General features: G+C 31.5%; 1 protein-coding gene across 4 annotated transcripts in view; it reads left to right on the top strand.

Moving 5' to 3' along the window:
• Nucleotides 1-24279, top strand: part of LOC114331187 (uncharacterized) — an 81279-nt gene that overhangs the window by 33334 nt on the left and 23666 nt on the right. For 2 of the 4 annotated variants that reach the window (XM_050652475.1, XM_028280680.2), the window contains exons 2-4: nucleotides 557-646; nucleotides 2470-2614; nucleotides 7174-7455. The exons of 1 other annotated variant lie outside the window; for it this stretch is intronic. In XM_050652475.1, the coding sequence (XP_050508432.1) occupies nucleotides 557-646; nucleotides 2470-2614; nucleotides 7174-7350 (412 nt within the window). In that variant the 3' untranslated portion in view covers nucleotides 7351-7455. Of the gene's footprint in view, nucleotides 1-556; nucleotides 647-2469; nucleotides 2615-7173; nucleotides 7456-21896; nucleotides 22029-24279 lie in introns of those variants that run through there. One more of the 4 variants, XR_007698443.1, reaches the window with a different exon arrangement.

Raw genomic sequence — 24279 nt, 5'->3', positions numbered from 1 at the left:
AAAAGTACACCCTTGATAAAACTTGTTACTAAAGGTTTCTCTATAATTTTTCGTTGGTAGGAACATAATCTATATAATTACCTACGTATAATTACATTATCGACATAATTATCCGCCAATGAGGAGGCTGAAAGGAATAATGTGGAGAAAATCGACAAATCTGAATTAATGGCTTTTACTGGTATGTTAATTTGGATGTACATTGTAATTCTGTTGTAAGGTTTGCAAATTGTTTATATTAATATTTTAAAAGATGCTGTGTTTATTAAGCATAAGATTCTTAAGTTTAATCCATTTCCAACAACTCTCAATAAATATAGTAGCTATTTTCGAGGTGGACATTTTTTACCCACCCTTGGGCGTACATGGAACCTATAAAAGGTTGGGCGTTTAAGGGTTAATAAGAAGAAGAGGAAGAAGAAGAAGAAGACTTAGATTTAGACGACAAAACATACAAAACGGAGTGTATAAACTTTAAACTAATACATGCTAAAACAGTCCTTCTGATAATATTATTATTAAAAAATATATTTACAAAGGTTTTATGTATTTTTAGAGAAAGTGTTAAGGCTCTTTTGGATATCGTACAAAAGGTGCTCCAAGAATCTAAAAACCCAGTACACGTACAAAAAAAGGTTATTGAACAGTAAGTCATTTGTTGTATTTTTTTAACATTTTTATCATAATTGTATAATAGCATAACCAGAACTCTGATTTATAAACAACAAAAATTGAAGATATAAATTTATACTCAAAAATGCGAAATCTTAGCATATAGGCAATATAGGCAAATATCGTATTATTTATTATATAAAGTAAAATAGTTTGAAATTAGGGGTAGGCGCAAAATCTTGGTCCAAAGCTATTTCAATGCATTTATTTTTTTCAAATCCTGAGTAAACTAATGAGTATTTTTGAAAAATTAAAACGCAGATTAAAAGATTACATTACTACCGAGGGCCGAAACTCCCTGAAAACTTCTATATTGTTTATTTTAATAAGTTACAGAGGTGAAAAAAAAAAGAGAAAATTTAGACTGGTATTTAAATTCAACTATTTCATTCAAAAAACGTTTTGTTTATTCTAAGGGACTTTCGTCCCTCGGTAATAATGTAATCTTTCATTCTACGTTTAAAAGACCCCGCAGAAACCTTATGGGAAATGGCTCTCTGTCAAATGCTCTAAAACTTTGGGTTCTGGTAGTGCTTGATGTGTAGAACAACAGCCTCATTGGCGCGTAGCTCCAAAAAATCATGGTTTCAAGATATAAGCCTCTGAAATTATAGGTACAGTGAGGACGTTTGAGTTGGAATAAATTCATTTTCTCGAGAATGGGCCACTCTGGAGATAAATTACGAATCAGGTCGATTTTTATTTTTGAATTATAATTTTTTGCCATATATATCATACTAGTGACGTCATCCATCTGGGCGTGATGACGCAATCAATGATTTTTTTAAATAAGGATAGGGGTCGTGTGACAGCTCTTTTGAAAGGTTATTCAATTTTCTATCCACTGATATAAATATTAACATAATTATTTATGCAAGGTGGCCAAAATTTTTTTTTAATTAAATTAGTTGAGACAAAAAGAAAAATGTATATAATTTATTTAATTCGGAATACATTTTACTGCTGCTAGAAAATAGAAAAAAATGTTAATTTGAAAAATAAACATTGATTTTCGCTTAAATTAAATGTTCAAACTGCTAAGAGGCAGGTGGGTGGCAGCTTTAATATTGAATTTAAGCGAAAAACAATGTATATTTATTAAATAAACATTTTTTCCTGTTTTCCGACAACAGTAAAATGTATTTCGAATTAAATAAATTATATACATTCTTCTTTTTGTCTCAATTAATTTAATTAAAAAAACTATTGGGCACCCTGTATAAATAATTATGTTAGAGTTTGTATTAATGAATAGAGAGTTAAATAACCTTTCAAATGAGCTATCACACGACACCTATTCTTATTTAAAAAAATCATCGATTGCGTCATCACGCCCAGAGGGATGACGTCACTAGTATGATATATATGCCAAAAAATTATAATTTAAAAATAAAAATCGACCTGATTCGTAATTTATCTCCAGAGTCACCCGTTCTCGAGAAAATGAATTTATTCCAACTCAAACGTCCTCACTGTACCTATAACTTCAGAGGCTTATATCTTAAAACCATGATTTTTTGGAGCAACGCGCCCATTGAGTCTTTTGTTCTACACATCAAAGACTACCACAACCCAAAGTTTTAGAGCATTTGAGAGAGAGCCATTTCCCATAAGGTTTCTGCGGGGTCCTTTTTCAAAATTATGTATTAGTTTTCTCAGGATTCGAAATAAACGCATGCATTTACCTAGCATTGGACGAATATTGGTACAAATTACTGTAATAACTGAATATGCAAGTAATAGAAATAAAATAATTACTAAAAATGAAAAACGGTATTTATCGACCTTTTTTTTTAGAACTCAAACTTTAAAAAATACACTTACAATAAAAACTTCAGAACGTAGCCTAATCCCAGATTTGCAGCGTTTGGTTGCACTCTTCCTTAATGGATTGGGATCTGTGGTTAAACTTGTATTGCCTCCTGGTCAGGATCTCTACCATGTAAGTATAGTGTAATTAAATATCGGATACACGTTTAAATATATTGATTTTTCTATGGGGGTTTAACTATTTAAGTAAAAACATATCAGTATTTATTAAGAAAATTGCAGTACTTTAATACAGAATAAATCTTTGTGAAAAGTACTGTTAATGCCTGGTTGCACCAACAAATCTTAAGCTCCAGCTTAGCTAAGCTCAGCTTATAGATCCATAATTTTCGAGTTTTATCGAAGCACGGCTTAACTGAGACTAAGTTTAAGATGCAGTCCACGTGGCAATCTGTTGTGGCAAGCTGGAAATTGATCTAAGACCCAATGGTGCAACGCGTATATTTCGTAAGCGGAGCCTGAGACACGTCTTAAGCTTAAGATATGTTGGTGCAACCAGGCATATAAAACATCTAATGCCTTGCTACACCAACAAATCTTAAGCTCCAGCTTAGCCCAGCTCAGCTTATAGACAGAGCTGCTTTAAATCTCACTTATGTTAAACCATAATTCTCGATTCTTATCAGTAATCCACTTGGCAATACATTGTGGCAAGCTGAAAGTTGACCTAAGACTCAATGGTGTAAGGCGTATGTTTGGTAAGCTGAGCTTAAAGCTTGTCTTAAGCTTAAGATCTGTTGATGAAACCAGGCATAAGTTTTGTATAATTACACAGCCCAACAAAAAAAAAATTTTTGTCTTGCTGCCGAAAAAAAATCAACGGATTTTAGTTAATTCATCTGTGCTGATTCCAAAAATAAAAACCTTTTCTTTGTATCAGCTCTAGTTTTCGAGATAGGTATAACATATTTATCAAATACTTAAATATTCTTACATTTCTGTAGATTCCACCACTATAATTGCAATATGTTTATAAACAAACTTAACAAATTCTAAGACAAATGGGCAAATGGACAAAAGGCCTATTTTGGTGGTAATTTAGGAGATCAAGATAAATCCTGAGCTCCACATGTAGTGTGCAAAACTTGTATTAAAAACTTGCGACAGTGAGTGGACGAAAGGACAACGAAAATGTTTAGATTTGGTTTTCCAATGGTATGGAGGGAACCAAAAATCATTTTGACGATTGGTATTTCTGTCTTGTGAATATAAAGGGCATTAATGGTCACAATCGATATACGTGAACATATCCTAACCTGGATTCAGCAATAAGACCAATTCCACATCAGCTTGAGCAGATACCCATTTCAATATTTAGCAGCCTACCTATGTTACCAGAGGATAATGCCGAAACATTATTTGACGAACTGCAGACTAATAGATTTGAGGAAGACGACAGTGATTTTGAAGGGGATTCAACACGTCCTGAGCGCTTTACTCAGGAACAGCTAAGTGATCTTATCAGAAATTTGAACCTTCCCAAGGATTCTTCCGAGTTCCTTACTTCCAGACTAAAAGAAAAAAATGTTCGTCACTCAGACACCAAAATTACATACTACGGTAATAGAGATAAAAGATCTTTTGCCTTTTTTACACCAGACCACTGGCATCTTTTTATCGACAGTTCCAAACGAAGTTTAAAGTGTGTCCTTCTACATAATGGCAACAAATATGGAAGTATACCAATTTAGCATTAAAGTGAAATAAATGCTCAACAATTTTAACAAACACGGTTGTCATATGAGTATTAAAATTCATTACTTCCACAGCCACTTAGACCGTTTCCCAGAAAATCTTCACCAAAATATCAAAACGATGAAAGAGAGGTATCAGGAAGATGGGGCTATCACATGATGGCTGATTACTGCTGAAGTCTTCAAAGGGACCGTCCTTTTAAAGCCTTTGCAAGAAAATCATATAAAAGGAAGTTTTTAGGTGACGCCGAATAACACATTTTTGTTGCGACACTGCCGGTTAGGTTAGAGTTAAAGTTAAGTTTTTTTGGCAGATATGTGTGACGATTTTTGTAAGTACATTATAGTACACTTTATATCTTACTTTTTTTTCGTATTTGGTTTATTTTATGGGTAGCAGCACTACATATGTAGGTGGTGCTGCGTTAAATTACCCTATATGCTAGAAATGTGATCTGTTGTCGTATTTTCTGAAAACGATCTGATGAAACAAATCTGGTGGCATTTTTGGATTCAGCAGACCCAAATTACCTAGAAACAGTAAAAAAATTTCCGGCAGCAAACTGTGTGTTTACCAGTGTTATATCTACTACACTTACCAGTGTTATTTCTTTATCTAAGTCAGTAACATTTCATCTTCACGTACCTTCTCCGTTCCGAATTTGTTTATGGCAGATCTGATCTAAATAGTTTGGCAGATGACAATCCAATCTGCTGTCTATTTGTCCTTGGATAATTAGCTGAAGTACTCCACATTTACTGTGCCTTATAACGTGACCCAAGTATTCCAACTTTCTTTTCTTTATAGTTACTGCTACGTCTCTTTCCTTGCTTAACCGGAAATAATTCCTTGTTGGTTTCGGTCTCGGATATACGTAATACACGTCGGTAGACCCACCTTTCGAATGCCTTTACTTCCGCATCTCGCTGTGGCTTGAATTCTCTGATTTCACGTTATCTTTTGCTTTCTATATTAGCTAGCATCGTCGTTTGGTTCAGGTTTATTGTAAGGATATATATAGATATACAATCAAATAAGTCTCACTATCACGTTGCTACAATATTTAGAGGGCCTCGACTTTCTTAAACTTTTTGTGCCTTTCTTCTTTATCATTTACTTCCAGTTTGCAGTAATTATCTTCTCAGTATCCTGTGTTATCCCATTTATCCACCTCAGCTTTCGTCTACCCTTCATTCTTATTCCCAGAGTTTGCGCTGTTAGAATATTTTTTATCATTCCGCATTTTTTAACATTTTTAAGTTTTTGAATTCCCTCTTGTCTTCTTCGCTTCAGCATCCATTTGGCTTGCAAATTTTAGAAGCCATGGAGGTGTTACCAGGGAAATGGACGAGAAAGTTTTCATTTAAAAACCTTTTAGTAATATTTTTAATATTTTTCAATATTATTAATGTTGCTATTAGAATGAAAACTTTACCTTACCTTTCAGTTGCCAGATGACGCTAGTCACCTACTCCATACACGACAGTTGCAATGCGGGGATAAACTCTCATGGTTTGGTCACTTCGAGCAGAGAGCAGCAGGCCTGCGCCTCTCCGATGATGACTCCAGTAAGAGTCGAAAATCGCCGATTCGGAGTGCTGGTCTGGCTCCCTGTTCTAAGTGAAAAATAAAAAAATATGAAAAAATATTTTTAAGACACGTTTTTGTTTAGTTATGAGTTACTAAAATTAAACATATTAAAAAAAATCAACTAAAAAGCAAAAAATAAAAAAAAATGAAAAAATCTAACACACTCGTCAAAGAAAAGCGTGGCGCGTCTTCATCGAATAAACCGTTTTCGTACCAAGCTTTTCTTTAACGAATGTGTTAGATTTTTTCATTTTTTTTTTATTTTTTGCTTTTTAGTTGATTTTTTTACAATATGTTTAATTTTAGTCACTAGTAACTAAAGAAAAGCGTTTCTTAAAAATATTTTTTTCATATTTTTTATTTTTTACTTTTTAGTCTTACCCTTTTCAAACATTAAAATATATCGTCATGTTTATTAAAATATGTATAAAACATATGATGTACAAACATGAAGTCGGTATCAACAAAAAATTTGAAACTTTATTGTTTATTTATGAAGCATAACCTAAAAAATTAACGTAAAAAGTGAAATTAGGTATAGTTCATATAATTAGCTACAATTTGTAAAAGTTTCAACTTTCTTCATTGTCTTTTATTTAAACAATTAATAAACAAAAACATTTTATTGACTATTCGCCTATTGTTCCCGCGAATGCATATGTCTGCAAATTTTTATTCATTTTCATTAAAGAAAAGGCATAACGTAAACAATTAACGTTAAAAGTGAAATTCTGTATAGTTCATACCATTAGCTACAATCCGTAAAAGTTTCAAGTTTCTACATTGTAAAAAACAAGAGAAATTAAGCATTTTCCGTTAAAATCGTTTTTTTTTATTTAAACAATTAATAAACATACATTTTTTTTATTGACTATTCGTGTATTTTTCCCGTGAATGCATAATACGTCTGCAAATTTGCATTCATTTGCATTGAAGAAAAGTCAGTCAAATTAACGTCTAAAGATTTGATGCAAACTGTTGCAAGTAAAGAAAAGCGTCTAATAAGATTGTTTTGCCTTCGCAGTGCCACTGAATAAAAATGGAATTTTTATTTGTTTTTATTTTTTATCATGTTCGAATCCGGAGCTCAGGATTCATGTCCTCTGCCCTCTGTTAAGGAAAAAAACTTGTTCCTTCTAATGTTAGCATTCTTCGAATTAATAATTGTTATTATAAACCTAATATGTATTTGAAAAATAAAACCCTCTCTAATGAAATGTGCAAAGAAATAAAAAAAAACAGCGAAAGAAATATTGGACTGGCAACAGCTTCATGTTAGTCTTCACAGTCCACTAGAGAAGACAATTGCTCAAAATATTTATTACTAAAAATGGATAACACAAACTAGATACACTCTGTTATTAAATAAATGCATCTTATTTACAGGTCATCGCTAAAGGTTTAGAGAAGGTTGTAAGGTGGTTTGTTCACGACAACGAACCATTACTAGACCTCTTGGACAAACTCATCGTTGCTGGAGAGAATATAGCGAGAGTAGCAATTAATAGTGCGCTAAGAATCCTTCTAGAAAAATCTTTGGAACATCAACATCACGTACTATGATAATCTGACTCTTGGTTATTTTATTGTCTTAACCATATATATTATTTTCTTGCCATGTTAATATTCTATGAGCTCAATAAATCTTCTTAAGACTAATGCAGAAAATTATTTCATTACCTTTTTATAGGTTGTAGTCTAGAATTTAAGACATCATTAGAAATATCAGAATATGATAAATTGAGTATAATCACAACAATGAGGACATGAAAGGCTATTTAAACATTTTAGTAGACAAATATTTTAAAAGAAAGTTTAAATATGGATTCAAAGTCCTTTGCGAATTTTTAAAGGTTTAAGTAGTCTAAGATTGCCACTGTAGAGCAACAGTGGCAATTCTTTAACAATGGAATTATCGAACCAAGTAGCAGAGAACTCACAAAAACCAGATGCAAGAAAGAAGATTGGATGACAAGAAATCTTGGAGATTACAAAGGACATAAGGAGACAAAAGAATATCAACATAACTCAGTATAAACAGTTGCATAATCAAATAAGAAGGAAAATAAGAGAAGCAAAAGAGACTAACTTTGCTGTAAAATGCGAGGAAATAGAATACTTACAAAGCAAATAATACAATAACTTTAATCTCCATAATAAATTTAAAGAATAAGCTGGGGTAGTATAACAGCTGGGGTAGTATAACAACAAACCTCAAGCAAACTATTGGCCAAATAATGAAACATTTTTAATGGAGACTGAACAGAAATTAAGAAGATGGCAAGAATATATAGAGGAATTATTCCATGACTGGAGACAGAAAAATATATAAAGGGTGTAACAAAAATGCAGGTCATAAATTAAATCACATATTCTGGGACAAAAAATAGTTCGATTGTACCTAACTTACCTTATATCGAAATCTATTAGAAATTTTTTTTGAAAATGGACATGTGGCATTCTTATGGCAGGAACATGTTAAAAAAAAATAACAGTAAAATTTGTACACCCCACAAAAATTTTATGGTGGTTTGTTCCCTTAAACCCCCCTTCCCTTAAACCCCACCCCCCAATTGTGGTACCATTAGTTTACCACAATTTTTTTAAAACTTTTTACCTCCTAGCATTTTTTCTGATAAGCCAGTATTTATCGAGATGAGGCTTCTTTTTTAATATGTTTACAGAATAATTTTATGGGGGTTTTGTTCTTTTAAACCCACCAAATGTTTGTGTACGTTCCAATTAAACTATTATTGTGGAATCATTAGTTATACACAGTGTTTTTAAATCTTTTTTGCCTCTTAGTATTTTTTCGATAAGCAACCTTTTATCGAGATGTGGCTTCTTTTTTAATATGTTTCAAAATATTCCTAAAAATATAAAATATAAATTAATAAATTTTCAGATCATTAACAGGTCCTTAGTCATTTGGATTCGACAAATATTCAAAATATCTCGATAAACACTGGCTTGTCGAAAAAGTACTAAAAGGCAAAAAAGTTTTAAAATCAGTGTGTTTAACTAATGGTACCACAATAATAATTTAATTGGAACGTACACAAATGTTTGGAAGAGTTTAAAGGAACAAAACCCACATAAAATTTATATGGGGTGCACAAATTTTACTATAATTTTTTTTAATGTTCCTGCCATAATAATGCCAAAGGTACATTTTCAATAAAAAATCCATCATAGTTTTCGATATATAGGAAAAAATCGATTTTCATTTTGTAACTTCAAAGGGATATAACTTTTTTATTTACACATTTGTACTAAGGTAAGTTAGGTTCAATCGAACTATTTTTGATCCCACAATATGTGATTTAATTTATGACCTGTATTTTTGTTACACCCTGTATATGAAGATAATCAGAGTAAAAACGAGGGACCCGAAATATCAAAATGAAAAGTTATGCATGCAGTAAAGTTCATGAAAAATAATAAAGCTGCTAGCCCAGATGAAACACCAAGCGAATTGCTAAAACTAGTCAATGAAAAAATTATAGATCTTTTAGGCCAACTATTTAACACAATCTTTAAAGCCGGGTCCAGACAAGGTAACGTGTAATATAAGATTACGTTGCTACTCATTGATTTTACTCAGTTGCTATGAACAGCCGAATAGGGATGTCGTGACAGCAGGTAGGTACTGCTTTTATTTGTATATATTTACTAACTGAAGACCGGAAATAACGTTCGGTGCGCCAATGGTGGAAAACTGATTTGTATCAGAAAAGATCTAGTTTACTTGAGGATCTAAAGTCTCAGCAAATGAGTGCCAATATTAAAAAACTTTACCCGGATGCCGCTTACTGATTTTGAATATTTATTAACATAGGTAGATTGCATCTAAAATATTAAGACAAGATACTGTCATGAAATCTGCAATTTCGCAACAAGATAGACTGGCACTAACATTAAGATTTTTGACGACAAGAGATTCATATTCTTCTTCTTCTGGTTCCTATCTGTTTCGGATGAAAGAAATCATATTGGAAATCATAACCTTGCTCGCTGCGGTTCGAAGCCATGTTCCCAAATTCCTCAGCCATGACATTCTCCTTCTACCGGATCCGCGCTTACCTTTGACTTTACTTTGCAATATGGACTGCATCAGGGAGTAACGATGCTGATTTCTCATAACGTGTCCCAGATACTGTAATCTATAAAGCCATATCTCAAATGCTTTAAATTTTTTAATAGTGGTGTCTGTAAGCGTCCATGCCTCCGCTCAGTACAATAATACAGCGATAACGTAACATCTCAAATGTCTCATTTTTGTATTTAGGGATATGTTGAGGCTTTTGAATATGGAGCTCATTTCGTTAAACACCGTACATTTGTACATTGCTCCACTGCTCATTTATAACAGTTCTCAGGTAGCAATACTGTTTTATATCCTTCGTACCAATCAAAAATAATACTATAACTGGGATATTCTAATAACCGATCATTTGTGGTTAGTAGAAATAAATGTACTAAATATAATTATAATAATGATAATAGTACATACGATGTACATACTATATAAAATATGTATGTACATATTACATACATAGGTATATACAGGGTGTAACAAAAATACAGGTCATAAATTAAACCACATATTCTGGGACCACAAATAGTTCGAATGAATCTAACTTACCTTAGTACAAATATGCACACAAAAGAAGTTACAGCCCTTTGAAGTTACAAAATGAAAATCGATTTTTTTGAATATATCGAAAACCATTCGAGATTTTTTGTTGAAAATGGACATGTGCCATTCTTATAGAAAGAACATGTTAACGAAAAATTATAGTGAAATTTGTGCACCCCATAAAAATTTTATGGGGGTTTTGTTCCCTTAAACCTCCCCAAACTTTTGTGTCCGTTCCAAATAAATTATTATTGTGGTGCCATTAGTTAAATTCAATATTTTTAAAACTTTTTTGCCTCGTATTATTTTTTCGATAAGGCAGTTTTTATCGAGTTGCGGCTTCTTTTTTAATATGTTTACATAAAAATGTTATGAGGGTTTTGTTCCTTTAAACCCCCCAAATGTAATTAAACTATTACTGCGGTACCATTAGTTAAACACAATGTTTTTAAAATTTTTTGCCTCTTTGTATTTTTTTGATAAAGCATATTTTATCGAGATGTGGCTTCTTTTCTAATATGGTTCGAAATATACTTAAAAATGTAAATCATAAATAAATTTTCATATTATTACCAAGTCTCCATAATCGTACTTTACCATATACAAATATGTGGTGGATTTGACAAATATTCAAATATCTCGATAAAAACTGACTTTTGGAAAAAGTACTAAGAAACAAAAAAGTTTTTAAAAACTTGTGTTTAACTAATGGCGCTACAATAATAATTAAATTGGAACGTACACAAAAGTTTGGGGGGGTTGAAAAGAATTAAACCCCCATAAAATTTTTATGGGGTGTTTAAATTTCATTATCATTTTTTCTTAAAATACTACTGCCATAAGAATATCACATGTCCATTTTCAATAAAAAATCTCTAATAGTTTTCGATATATTGGAAAAAATCGATTTTCATTTTGTAACTTCAAAGGGCTGCAACTTTTTTTCCGTGCACATTTGTACTAAGGTAAGTTAGGTTCAATCGAACTATTTTTGGTCCCAGAATATGCGATTAAATTTATGACCTGTATTTTTGTTACACCCTGTATCTTTATATGGTTTTAGGCCTTTTTATGTCAATGATACAGCAATGTAACCTATTTTATTAAAAAACCAAATTACGTTTTCTGTGCACGCATCTATTAATAAACATGAAATGCATACGATATGTAGGTATGAAGCATTTTATGTAGATACATATTTTCCTATTAAAATACATACAGCAGAATTATTTATTTACTCTCGAAAAAAAATTTTGGATCCCAAATACCGGGGTTTTGTTGGTATAAGCAGGTAGATTCGTCAAGCGATTGCTCGTCACACGTCCACACGGTACAACTTTCACGAATGCCGTCCAAACGGGTACTGCGAGCGCCCAAATACTATGGACTGTAAATTACAGTCTGTATGTATTACAGTCTGTAATACATACAACTCTTGACATTTCCCATTACATTTGAGGAAGCAACAAAAATAGCGCCATCTAGGCGGTCTACGGTGATAATCAGATCAATCTAACCTTACATTTATAAAATTGCTTTATTATTGTTTTTGTATAAGTGCTTGAACTATTTTTATTTTAATTTAATTTAGCAACATTAGCTTGTTATTCAAAAATTTATAAAATTAAATTTGAATGTTTAAGTCAAATTTTACGTTGTCACAACGTAGTTTCACCGCAAGCCGACAGTGGCGCTAGTGGCAACGTGCTTCCAGATTTCTGTGGGAGTTGGATGTATCACAGTCAATAGTATTTGGAGCACCTTTGTGTTCACGCAAAAACCGACTGGCACCGGATCCCGGCGAGCTCCAGCGCGAATGGTAAATGTAATGCTCGCAGTGCCGTCCAAACGCAGAATTCGCGTTTCATTACACGTTACGTTACGCATTACATTACACGTGTCTGGACCCGGCTTAACACACGAATCATTCCACGTGAAATGCTGACACAAACATTTATTTGTTTACGAAAGAAAGTAAATGCTAAAGAATGTAGTGATTATCGAACGATCAGTCTGTCACATACCTTAAAAACGCTGCTAAAAATTATCCATAATATGGATATAGCTACACTCTAAGCTGGATATGGATATTAGCGGTTCCCAGTTTGGATTTCAGAATGGAGTAGACACAACAGAGGCACTATTTTCTTTTAATGATGCTTGGATGTTAACCGAGATTTGGATAAGTACTCAAGAACAAGAACCTGGATATAAAGGATGTAAGATTGATATCAAATTTATACTACTGCCAACGATCAAATGTGGAAATTGGAAGAGAAGTGTCTCGCTAGCATAAAGCAGCGTTGGTCTGATAGTACGATTCAAACAGGGGTTGAATCTCGCAAACTGGACACAAGAGTGGTTTTATTTTTTTTTTTTTTTCTGGTATATCAAGGGGTGCTTGTACGTTCTACAAAAAAGTTACTTAATATAAATATGAAGAGATATTTTCTAGAATCTATTTATAACAGCATATGTCTATCGTCCACCGATTATCGCGAGTGGCGCCCCAAAGTTGACAAGTTTTAAAAAAAGATGTTTTCGAAAAAAAAAATTTTTTTTCCTAACTCTAATGGGAATCAAGAAGAAACTCTGCACCAATTAGTCATAAATAAGTGGCTGATTTTTTGGTATAGGTTTTTATTTGGTAACCACATTTTTATACCATCTGAAACGATTATGCTAGAGTAAAAAAACTTTCAGCGATTAACCATGTACTGATGTTATTTACAAATTTGTATAATGCACCCCCATTTCTCCCCGGAATCACCCAAAAAAAGGAGAATGAATACAGAAACTGATTTTCTTGGAATCCTTCACACACGATCCCCTTTATTAAAATGCTTCATATATCATTTTGTGCACGTTCTTATTACCCATGCAGGGACACAAAAGGAGATGTTGATGTGCGTAGTAGACAAAATGGCACAACAATACGCAACACAGCGCCAAACATGCAATTGACACATGGTACTGTTTTATAACCTATCAGATATCTCAGCAATAAACGCTTTAAAAATTTGTAAAATTAAAATTAAAATTACGATGGGAAACAAACAAGGCGAAGCGATTTTATTAGACTTTAGACTTTCCCCTTTTGACTTAAAACCAGAATTGGTGAAATAAAATGTTGTATGTATACAGACAGTGTGGAAGGCACTTATGGAATAAAATTATTTCTGCCCTTGTTTCAAAAAATTATAAAAAATGCTGAGACCCGTCGAATTTTAAATAAAAATGTGCACTTTCTAAACATACATTTAAATTTACAGGGTGATTTATGCAAGTCCAACAGAGTCCATAAGCTTTATTTTTAATGGAGCATCCTGTATACTTTTATATTTTTAAAAGCTGCTTGATTAACTGATTTCAGCGAACTATATCATGTAGGGTATATTATGAATAATACAGGGTGAAATTTTGAAATTTTTAAGTATGGAAACCACTTATGGAATATAATTGCTTGTGTCCTTATTTTAAAAAATTATAAAAAATGCTGGGACACGTCTACTTTTAAATTCAAAAGGGCGGTTTACAAACATAAATTTAAATATACAGGCTGATTCACGCAAGTACGGCATAGTCCATGATCTTTAGTTTAATGGATCACCCTGTAGGTATTTACGTATTTTTTATGGGAAATAAGCCAAAATTTTACTAAAAAATGAATTTATTAACGTTTTTTTAATTTTTATAAAGTAAAAAATTAATTTATAAAAAATTAAGAATAGTATTTTGTATTTTGACAACGAAACCCGATTTGGGCTTCGAAACGTTAATAAATTCATTTTTTAGTAAAATTGTGGCTTATTTCCCATAAAAAATACGTAATTATAAAAATGCCACAAGGAAATAGCTTCAGAACAACACCCTGTAGGTATATTTTTATTTTCTTAGAAGCTACTTTACAACCTCATCTCACAAAAGTGTATTATGCAGGGTCCATTATGAATTTAAATATACAGGGTGACTCACGCAAGTCTAGCAAAGTCCATGATCTTTAATTTAATGAAACACCCTGTATATTTTTATATTTTTAGAATATGCTAAACAACGTCACATCAAAAAAGAAGTGTATTATGTAGGACCTATATTATGAATAATACAAGGTGAAATTTTGAAATTATTTATAAATTTCGGCAGACCTTAAATACAAAACCAAATAGATTTATACTTTTAGTTTAGAAAGTGTATGTCTTATTTAGCTAATTTAAAAATAATATCATTATTTAAAGTATGATAAAGTATTAATTTCAAAGTTTGATGTAGGTTTTTAATACTCGTATCTTGACGAAAATTATACATAATTTTAAAATTTCACCTTGTATTATTCATAATATAGGTCCTACATAATACACTTCTTTTTTGATGTGACGTTGTTTAGCATATTCTAAAAATATAAAAATATACAGGGTGTTTCATTAAATTAAAGATCATGGACTATGCTAGACTTGCGTGAGTCACCCTGTATATTTAAATTTATGTTTAGACAGTGCAAAATTACATTTTAAAATTGTATATATCTTAACGTTTTTTATTATTTTTTAAAATAAGAACCCAAACAATTTTATTCCATAAGTGGTTTCCACACACTATAATTTCAAAGTTTCACCCTGTATTATTCATAATATACCATACATGATGTAGTTCGATGAAATCAGGTTGTTAAGCAGCTTTTAAAAATATAACAATATATAGGGTGTTTCATTAAAAATAAAGCTTATGAACTATGCTAGACTTGCGTAAATCACTCTGTACAATCAAATTTAGGTTTAAAAATCGTATATTTATATTTAAAAATGGATGAGTGTTGGCGTTTTTTAAAATTGTTTAAAACAATGACAAAAATAATTTTATTCCATAAGTGCCTTCCACCAGATATCAAACCACAAATAATATGCACTCTCAGTTACGTCAAATGACGAAAATTGCATATCCTGAATTGGCCGTTTCTGATGTTTCACCTGGAGATAACAGAGTTACGGGACTAGGTCGACAAGTTAGTTAGTTAGTTATCTTTATTCCAAAAAATCACAAATTTACAATAAATATAATTTTAACAAAAATATTTGTACAAGAACAATATGTGATTTTAGCCTAAGCGTTGGAACCGTCTAGATCAGCGATTCTCAATCTGTGGTACATGTACCACTGGTGGTACATATTATTATTTGCGGTGGTACACAAAACACAACAAAAAATCAAAAAAAGTAGTATTTATTAGTCTTGGTAATACAATCTAAAAATGTAGGTGGTACCAATAATAATAAAAAAGGACTCTAGGTGGTACATAATTCAAAAAGTTTGAGAACCGCTGGTCTAGATCATTAAAATTTATTAAAAAGAATTCATCCAGACTATGAAAAACATATTGACCTAACAATTTTTTATTTTTTTTTAAACTTACATATTATTGAAAGTGCTTTAATCCCAGTGGACAAATGGTTGTATACTTTAATACCGGAGTACAATGGACCATTTCGAGTACGTCTATAATTATAATTGGGAAGAATTATATCTTGCCTGCGTGTATTGTGACTGTATATCAGAAGGTTTTAACAATTCATGTCGTTTTCTATGTATAAGTAGAGACATCTTATAAATATAAATATTAATGAGCGTCATTATTCCATGATCTTTGAAGAGAGGTCTACATGAAGTTCTATTTGTTAAGTTGAATAGTGCTCGAATTGCTCGTTTTTGAGCCACAAATGTGGATTCTGCTGTGCTAGCCGCGCCCCAAAATTCCACACCATATTGCATAATACTTTGAAATTGAGCAAAATAAACTATTTTTGCCACACAAAAATTTGTATTTTGTCTAATTGCTCTTATGGCATATGTAGCTCTGCTGAGGGTTTTATTAAGTTCAGTTATGTGGTAATTCCAATCAAGTTTGCTGTCTATGTTTATGCCTAAAAATTTAATTGTATGACAAGAAGTAATGCTTTCTTGATCTACTTTAATAAAAACATCTTTCACATTTTGATACAAATTAAAACGGATACTTTGTGTTTTACTAATATTCAGAACCAATTTATTGGCGAGAAACCAGTCTGATATCTCTTCAACTGTAGTAGCGGCACAGGATGCTAATGTATCAGAACCATCGCCTTTAATTACTATACTCGTATCATCTGCAAAAAGTGAAAATGTGGTATTCGGGAAACTAGCTACCAAGTCATTGATATAGATAAGAAACAGTGTTGGTCCTAAAACAGACCCTTGTGGAACTCCACACTGAACTTCTGCGAAATTTGAATAGAATGCTTCACAGCTACTATCAGAATTATTTATTCTAACACACATTTTTCTGTGTGATAGGTATGTCTGAAACCATTTATGTGGTGTACCTCTAATGCCGTAGTAGTAGATCTTGTCCAGTAGTATTTGATGGTCTACGCAATCGAATGATTTCGATAAATCACAGAAAATACCAAGAGGATGGTGTTTTGCTTCCAAGATTTTATGCACATTTTCGATTAGAGAAAATGCTGCATCTGTAGTACTCATATCAGATCTAAAGCCATATTGAGAAGTTGTTAGAATTTTATGTTTATTTAAAAAAAGAAGTAATTGTTTATTTACGCACCATTCTAATAGTTTTGAAAGGGACGGTAATAGAGACACTCCGCGATAGTTCTCTATATTAAACCTATCACCTTTTTTATGTACAGGAATAACTACCGATTTTTTAAAACATTTAGGAAATATTCCGTTTTCAAGAGACAAATTAAAAAGAAAAACTAAAGGCCTACAAAGGGTATCAATATTTTCTTTAACAAGGGTAATTGGAATTTTGTCAAGCCCCGCGGATTTCTTTGGTTTTTGTGACAAAATGCACTCCCTGACAGCAGTTTCTATTAAAGGTCCAAAAAACAATGAACTTAAATTATTTGCCGGTAAACTCTGCAAATAGTTATCACTAGATTTTTTACTTTTGATATTAGGAATAATACTTGATGCAATGTGTTGAAAATAAGATTTAAGTTCTTCTGCAACTTCAGTTGGATTTGTGATATCAATATCATCTTTTTTAATAAATATATCTTTCTTAGCTGTTATGTTTTTTTTGTTAAAATGTGAAATTAAATTCCATGTCGCTTTAGATTTATTATTTGAGTTGATTATACCGTGGAAGTACTTATTTTTTGCCTCTTTAATTATTTGTTGTAACCATCGACAATACGTTTTAATGTAGTTTTTTATGGTAATATTATTTGTATATTTTTTTAGTTGTAATAAGAATCTTTTGTTTTTTGACGATACTTTTATTCTGGGAGTTAACCAACCTTTAAAATTTCTTTTGTTATGTATTTTTTTACGTTTAGTCGGGAACGCGTATTCGAAGCCCGAACCAATTTTTTCATTAAAAACATTATAAGCTATTTCCACATCTGATATTTCATATACATCATTACAGTCGCACTGACGAAGATACTCAAGAAATTTTAATTTATTAGTTTGACAAAAGGATCTAACCAGATGATATTGATTAATAGCATCAGCTTTATCCACACTTATGGTTAAAATTTGAGCTTTGTGATCAGACACTCCTAGTTCAAATGTAGACCCCTCAAATAATAGTTTAGGATTCAAATTAACACAAATATTATCTATTCGTATAGCAGACGCTATTGTTACTCTAGTAGGTTCTAAAATAGTTGGTATTAAATTATACATTGTCAATATGTTTTCAAAATCAAAAACATTCCTATTCTTAAATTTTAAGTCTATATTAAAATCGCCGCAAATTATAAATTGTAATTTCTGTATTTTAAATACAGTTCACTTAACAAATCGCACAACACATTAAAAAATATTTGCAAATCTCCCGAGGGGGGTCTATAAATACAAGAAATTACTAATTTTAAATTATGATTGTTTAAAACGGTAAATTCAATTTTGTTATCTACTGAAACAGTTTCTAAATTAACAACTGGACTAAAATCAAATTTTTTATTAGAAAAAACGGCCGCTCCACCATGGGAATCCGTTTTCCTACAATATTTGTTTATTAATTGATAGTCCTCTAAAGAGTAAAAGTCAAATTCTCCCTCTTGCATCCAATGCTCTGTGAAACAGATCACGTCAATACAGTTTTCTGAACTATAATCGTCAATAAAAATATTTATGTCATCAACTTTATTGCGAATTGAATGAACATTAAGATGCATTAATGAGAATTTTTGCGAACATTGTTCAGTTGAATTCGGATTTAGCTCCGTATTCCACTTCTCAAACTGTAGTTTTTTGAAGACGATGATGAATTTTGTTGTTGCTGTGATGAAATTGGTTTTTTAGAATCGTCGAATTTTTGCTTAATCTCTGTCAAAAACATTTTTTTGTTGTCCACTATTATATAATTATGTCTAATAAAAGCCGTTGCACCAGAATCTTTAATTTTCTTCAAGTAAGGGACCAGTTGTTTTCTTTCTTCTATCGTTTTTTTACTAAACTGCTCTGATACACTATAACTGGTGTCTTTTAATTTCCTAGCATTTCTCATAATTTGATATTTTTTTTTAATTGAATTAAGTCTTATAACTGTCGGTCGATCTCTGCGTTCTTTTTTATAGCCAATCCTATAGACATCCTGTATATCACGTTCTTCCAACTTGCCTTCCATTTTCTCATTAACTACCGATAATACGTCTTCTATAATTGCGTCTTGGTTTAGAAAAAGATTTTATTTCAGTCCATATACAACTATATTGTTTTATTTCGATTATTTTCCAGATTTACTATTTTATTTTCAAGTTGACTGAACTTTAATTTCAATTCATCGTTTTCTTGTCGCATTAGTTCCATGCCAGTTTTTATTGAATGGATATCAGATTTCATTTCTTCTATTGATTGAATTAGTTTATCAAGTTTTAGCTCCATTATAGTTTTAAACATTAAAAAAAGTAGATGACTTACAACATCACGATGAATTCACATACAAAAATAAACGTTTGGTGTACTTACATATACCTTGTATTTTATGTTTATTTTACGTGTTCACTCAACAGTGTCTAGACTACGAGGTAACCTCGTGTTAATGAGGTAACTATTTCAATTAGACAAGGTCGGTGTTAATTATGCCAAATAAAAAAAGGCCGAAAGTCCCGGCATTACTGTATAGTGTGTGAAAACTTTGTGTTGCTCACTCTGTGAAAAGTTCCATGTGTTTGTCTTGTAACGATAATTAATTATTTTTAAGAATAAATAAGTACTTTGTTTGTAAAATTATGTTTTATGGTACAACAGTAAAACCTGTGTTAACGACCACCTGTCAAAACCGGCCACCTGAACTAGCCGGCCAGTTTCAAAGTTCCCCAAACCAAAATTTGTGGACTACAAAACCTGGTATTAGCGGCCACCTTTTAATATCGGCCATTAGTTCGATCATTTTTAGTGACCGTTATTGACAGGTTTTACTGAATAAACAAATTTTAGTTAGTTCGCTAAATATTGTTTTCACGGTAAACGCCAGGTCATGGATGTAATTATAGATCTAATTCATCATTCTGTTTTGCCTTATTTTTACATATTAAAAGGTATCAGAGAATAAAAATTCGAATTTTAGTTCCTGCCTCTTTTAGATGCAGGAAAAGTCCACACAGCGATTGCGGAACATTTAGAGACAGACCATAATAAGAATTTGTGTTTTAGACTGCCCAAATCGTGCCCACCGTGGAAACTTCCAGGACTTTATGGAATGTTTCCAAGTAGCAACTAAATGACTGTGTAAATCTGACATGAATATTTTTAATTGCATTAATTCTACTTTAGTATCTGCATAACATATTATATAAAATATGTGTATGTAGTTATCATACTGTAAAAGTCCATACGTTAAATAAATAAAAAACAAGCTGAAAATGCGAGCATTATCATAACGAAAACTTTGTTTATTTACTTATTTTAATTCATAATATGGAAAAATGCTATTATGAAAAGTAGTTAAGAATTAATAATTATGTTTTAATGTGCAATTATATACCCTATTCCACGAACATACGCCTGTTTTGCATTACTTCGACAACGAATATTTTACTGTGCAAAATCAGAAGAACGAAAGTAAATTGTAAATTACATTGTTGTTTATTGGAATAATTATTAGCGCCATTTACTTTCGTACTTCTTATGTTGCACAGTAAAATATTCATTGTCGAAGTAATCCAAAACAGGCGTATGTTCGTGGAATGGCCCATATCATTCTAATTTAAATGTTATGAACTATAAAGGTAGTTTACTCTTGATCGAAATTCATATTTTTTATATACCTCGTATAAAATTAATAAAATTTTATATTAATTTGATGGTTGCATCATAAATCTTAGAACATGAAGAGCTTTTTATGAAGAAAAACTTTTCTTTGTCAAATTAAAAATAAAAGAGTTATAAATGAAAAACCGTTGTCGGTATTCATAATTTGAGAAAAATCTTCAAATATTTTTTTCCATTAGAAGGATGTAATTGCACATATCAGACCATAATTTTTTATACCAAACAATATTATTTCATATACTGTCGGTTCGCTAAACTGAGACACAACTGGCTAGTGATTTTAGTCAATAATTTTGCCAATTGTGCAAAAAAATGATTACTAATTAGTTAATAATTACTAAATAATTAGTAATTTTGCCAATTTTGGCAAAATTCGCAAAAAACAAAAAAATTACCTACTAAATTCATTAGCCAGTTGTGTCGAGTTTAGCGAACCGACTATATTTTAATTTCATAGCAAATGGAACAGTCCATTTATCATAAAGGTGAGGCTTATACTCGTATAAACATTTTTAAAGCTGTTAATAAATTATTGCTTTTAAAATATACTCAAATTGTATTTTTGAACATCTTATTTATTTTATATAATAATTAAATTCACTATCAAATATCATTGATGTTTTATTAATACTTAATTTAAAATTTAGTTTGACATTCACGAAGTGTCAAACTCAAATGTAAATAACCTATGCTTTGCTTAACAAGTCGAGATTAAAAAACTAGCCTACTGAATAGCAACGATTTCAGCTGGACGTGTAGTATGTCGACAGAAAATAATAATAAGGTTGATTATCTCGAAGACGGTTAGAAATATCGATATGCCGTTTTCAGATTTGGATTCAGAAGAAAAAACTACATAAGAATCCATCGATAAATCTCATCTGAGTATTGGAGGAGCGGCAAAGCAATAACACACACACTTTTGCGAATTTATAAACGAAATGTTTTCGTTGAAAAAATTCGAAGGAAGATCTCACCTACGAACTAGGGAATCCGAACAGTATATTCACACAAATCAGGTATGTCATATCCGATATGTATTTTAATTGTCCGGTTTAATTAATTATTAATTATACATTGTTTTATTTATAATTAAATGAACAGTAAAATTAATTTAATTATTTGTCCAGTATTGTCAATTGTTCTTATGTCATAATCTACCAGGAAACAAAAAATATTTGGGTATAAAATGAAAAAAAAATCTGAATCAGGACACTTGTGTCTTCAAAACTAATAATATGAAGCTCAATTTAATTTTATTTGCATTTGCGATCTGCATTTATGGTGTTCAACCTAACGCTGTACCAGGGTCTGCAGAAATTTCTCCGTAAGTGTAAATTATAAACTCGATCTTCTTGTTTTTAATTATCATATTTAGCAAAATGTTTTGTGTATGTATGAATTCAACAATATTCTCTTGTCTCTATACTCTATACTCTATACTCATACACCCCATTTCCATATTTTTCCTTAAAGCCACTTTAACCCTTAACTGGACGGTGTTATGCAATAATGTCCTAACCCACACCTCGTACAAAATTGAGATTTTAGTCAAACAGGTTCCATATGAGGTGTACTGCAGTAAGCAAAAATGTTTTAAGTTGATTGGCGCTCTCATAGACATCTAGGAGAAAACATAATAACCCACAAATGCTATATGTGGCGAATGTATAAATAAGCAAAAGTGTTCTAACCCACCAGGAAGCACAGGAAAAGGGATGTTTAATGTATGTTTAGAGCATGAAGCTGGCCGAGGAACCCAGGAAGTCGGGTCTTGTCTTCATAAGTATATAATTGAAAATGTTAAACCTCACGTTACTACATTAAATTTGTGGTCAGATTCGTGCTGCGGCCAGAACAGAAGTATAAAATTGGTACTAATGTTAATGCACATTTTTCAAAATCATCCCTCATTGGAAGTTATTCAATTAAAATTTTTATTGTCGGGTCATTCCTTTTTACCCAATGATTCCCATTTCGGAGACGTTGAATGTGCATTAAAAACCAACGAAAGAATATACACATATCAAGACTATATCAACGTTATGAAAGGCTGTAGAAACAGAAATAAATTTATTGTGAATAGAATGACAAAAGAGGATATGGTATCAGTGGTAAACTTAATAAACGCAGTTACAAACAGAGAGGTTGATATCAATAAACAAAATATTAGTTGGTTAAAAACACATGAAATTCTACTAAAAAAAGATCAACCAAAGATTTTGTTCATGAAATATAATATTAAAGCGGAAGAGTATACTGAAGTTAATATTGAAAAACATGGAAAAGGCCGCAAATGTAATATACTGGAATCACACCTACCATTGTTATGGCCAAGCGGTAAACCTTTATCTAAAGAATAAATAAAAGACTTAAAATATATTAACCCCAAGTGCCAACTTTGAAGAGGATATAGAAGGGTTCGGAAGCGAGTTAGATTTTGACATTGACGAAAGTTTTCTTGAGGACTAGATCCAAAAACATATTTAAATTAAATGATTATTACCAAAGTTTAGTGTTTAGAGCAGTTTTGCTTGTTTTTATTAAGGTATAATTGTAGTTATTTTAAAATGTCCTAACCCGCTTTTGACACTTATTTCTGTCAAATTTGACATTTTATCTGTATAATCTTAGAATGTAGTATCTTTTCGTTGTGTATCTTATAATTTAAAAAATAAATAAAATTATAAATAGCAATAGTCTATTTCTTATTTGAGTTTAAGTTTTAAATCAATTTATCTCCCAAACAACTTGTTGTGGGTTAGTACATTATTGCATAACACCAGCCAACTACTGGCATGGATGTTTCAGGACGAAGACTTTGATATGCGGTATGTCATACCGTTGCGTATTCTCTGTTTTTTTTAATATTAATTTGTTTTATAATACTGTATTTGTTTTTTACATCACCTACGGCAGGGGTCGGCAAATTGCGGCCCTTTGCAACTTTTTGTGCGGCCCGCCAAAGCGCTAATACAATTTTAGGAAAAATCAACAAATTAAAGACAGAAACACAACAGACGATTAAGGACAGAAGTTGCATGGACCGAAATTCACCAGAATATAAGAAACTTAATAAGCCAATAAGAAAAAGGATAAGACCGAACAAATCAAAAGTATTATAGAGAAAAACAAAAGTTTGAAAGTGTTAAAAACTCTAAATAAGTAGTAAAGACCGACAACAAATACACCAGATAAAAGATAAAAATGGAATCACTAAAACGGCAAAAATAAGATAATAAAAATATTGTTGAAGATTACTATGTATACAGAATTATACTCATTCAGCGTTGCAAAACCAGAAAACCACGACATGGAAATATTAAATGTAGGATCTGAAATACTACCAAAATTACTATCGAGAAAGTTATAAATGTCTTAAAACAGATGAAAAATTAATATACAGAGTGAGTTTTATGTATGGAACGCCTCAATTATCTTAGAACCGGCTTGCACGATTCTTATAAATTTTGGTGTGTAAAGGTCTTGTGATACGACCGATATTATGGTGGTATTTTCAGATCTTTCGTTTTTCTGAAAATCTAATGAACTTTCTTATTTCAAATGGGACACCCTGT

This window comes from Diabrotica virgifera, chromosome 5 (genome assembly GCF_917563875.1).
Source record: "Diabrotica virgifera virgifera chromosome 5, PGI_DIABVI_V3a".
In the NCBI taxonomy this organism is placed as follows: Eukaryota; Metazoa; Arthropoda; class Insecta; order Coleoptera; family Chrysomelidae; genus Diabrotica; species Diabrotica virgifera.
This window is presented reverse-complemented; position numbering and strand designations above follow the sequence as displayed.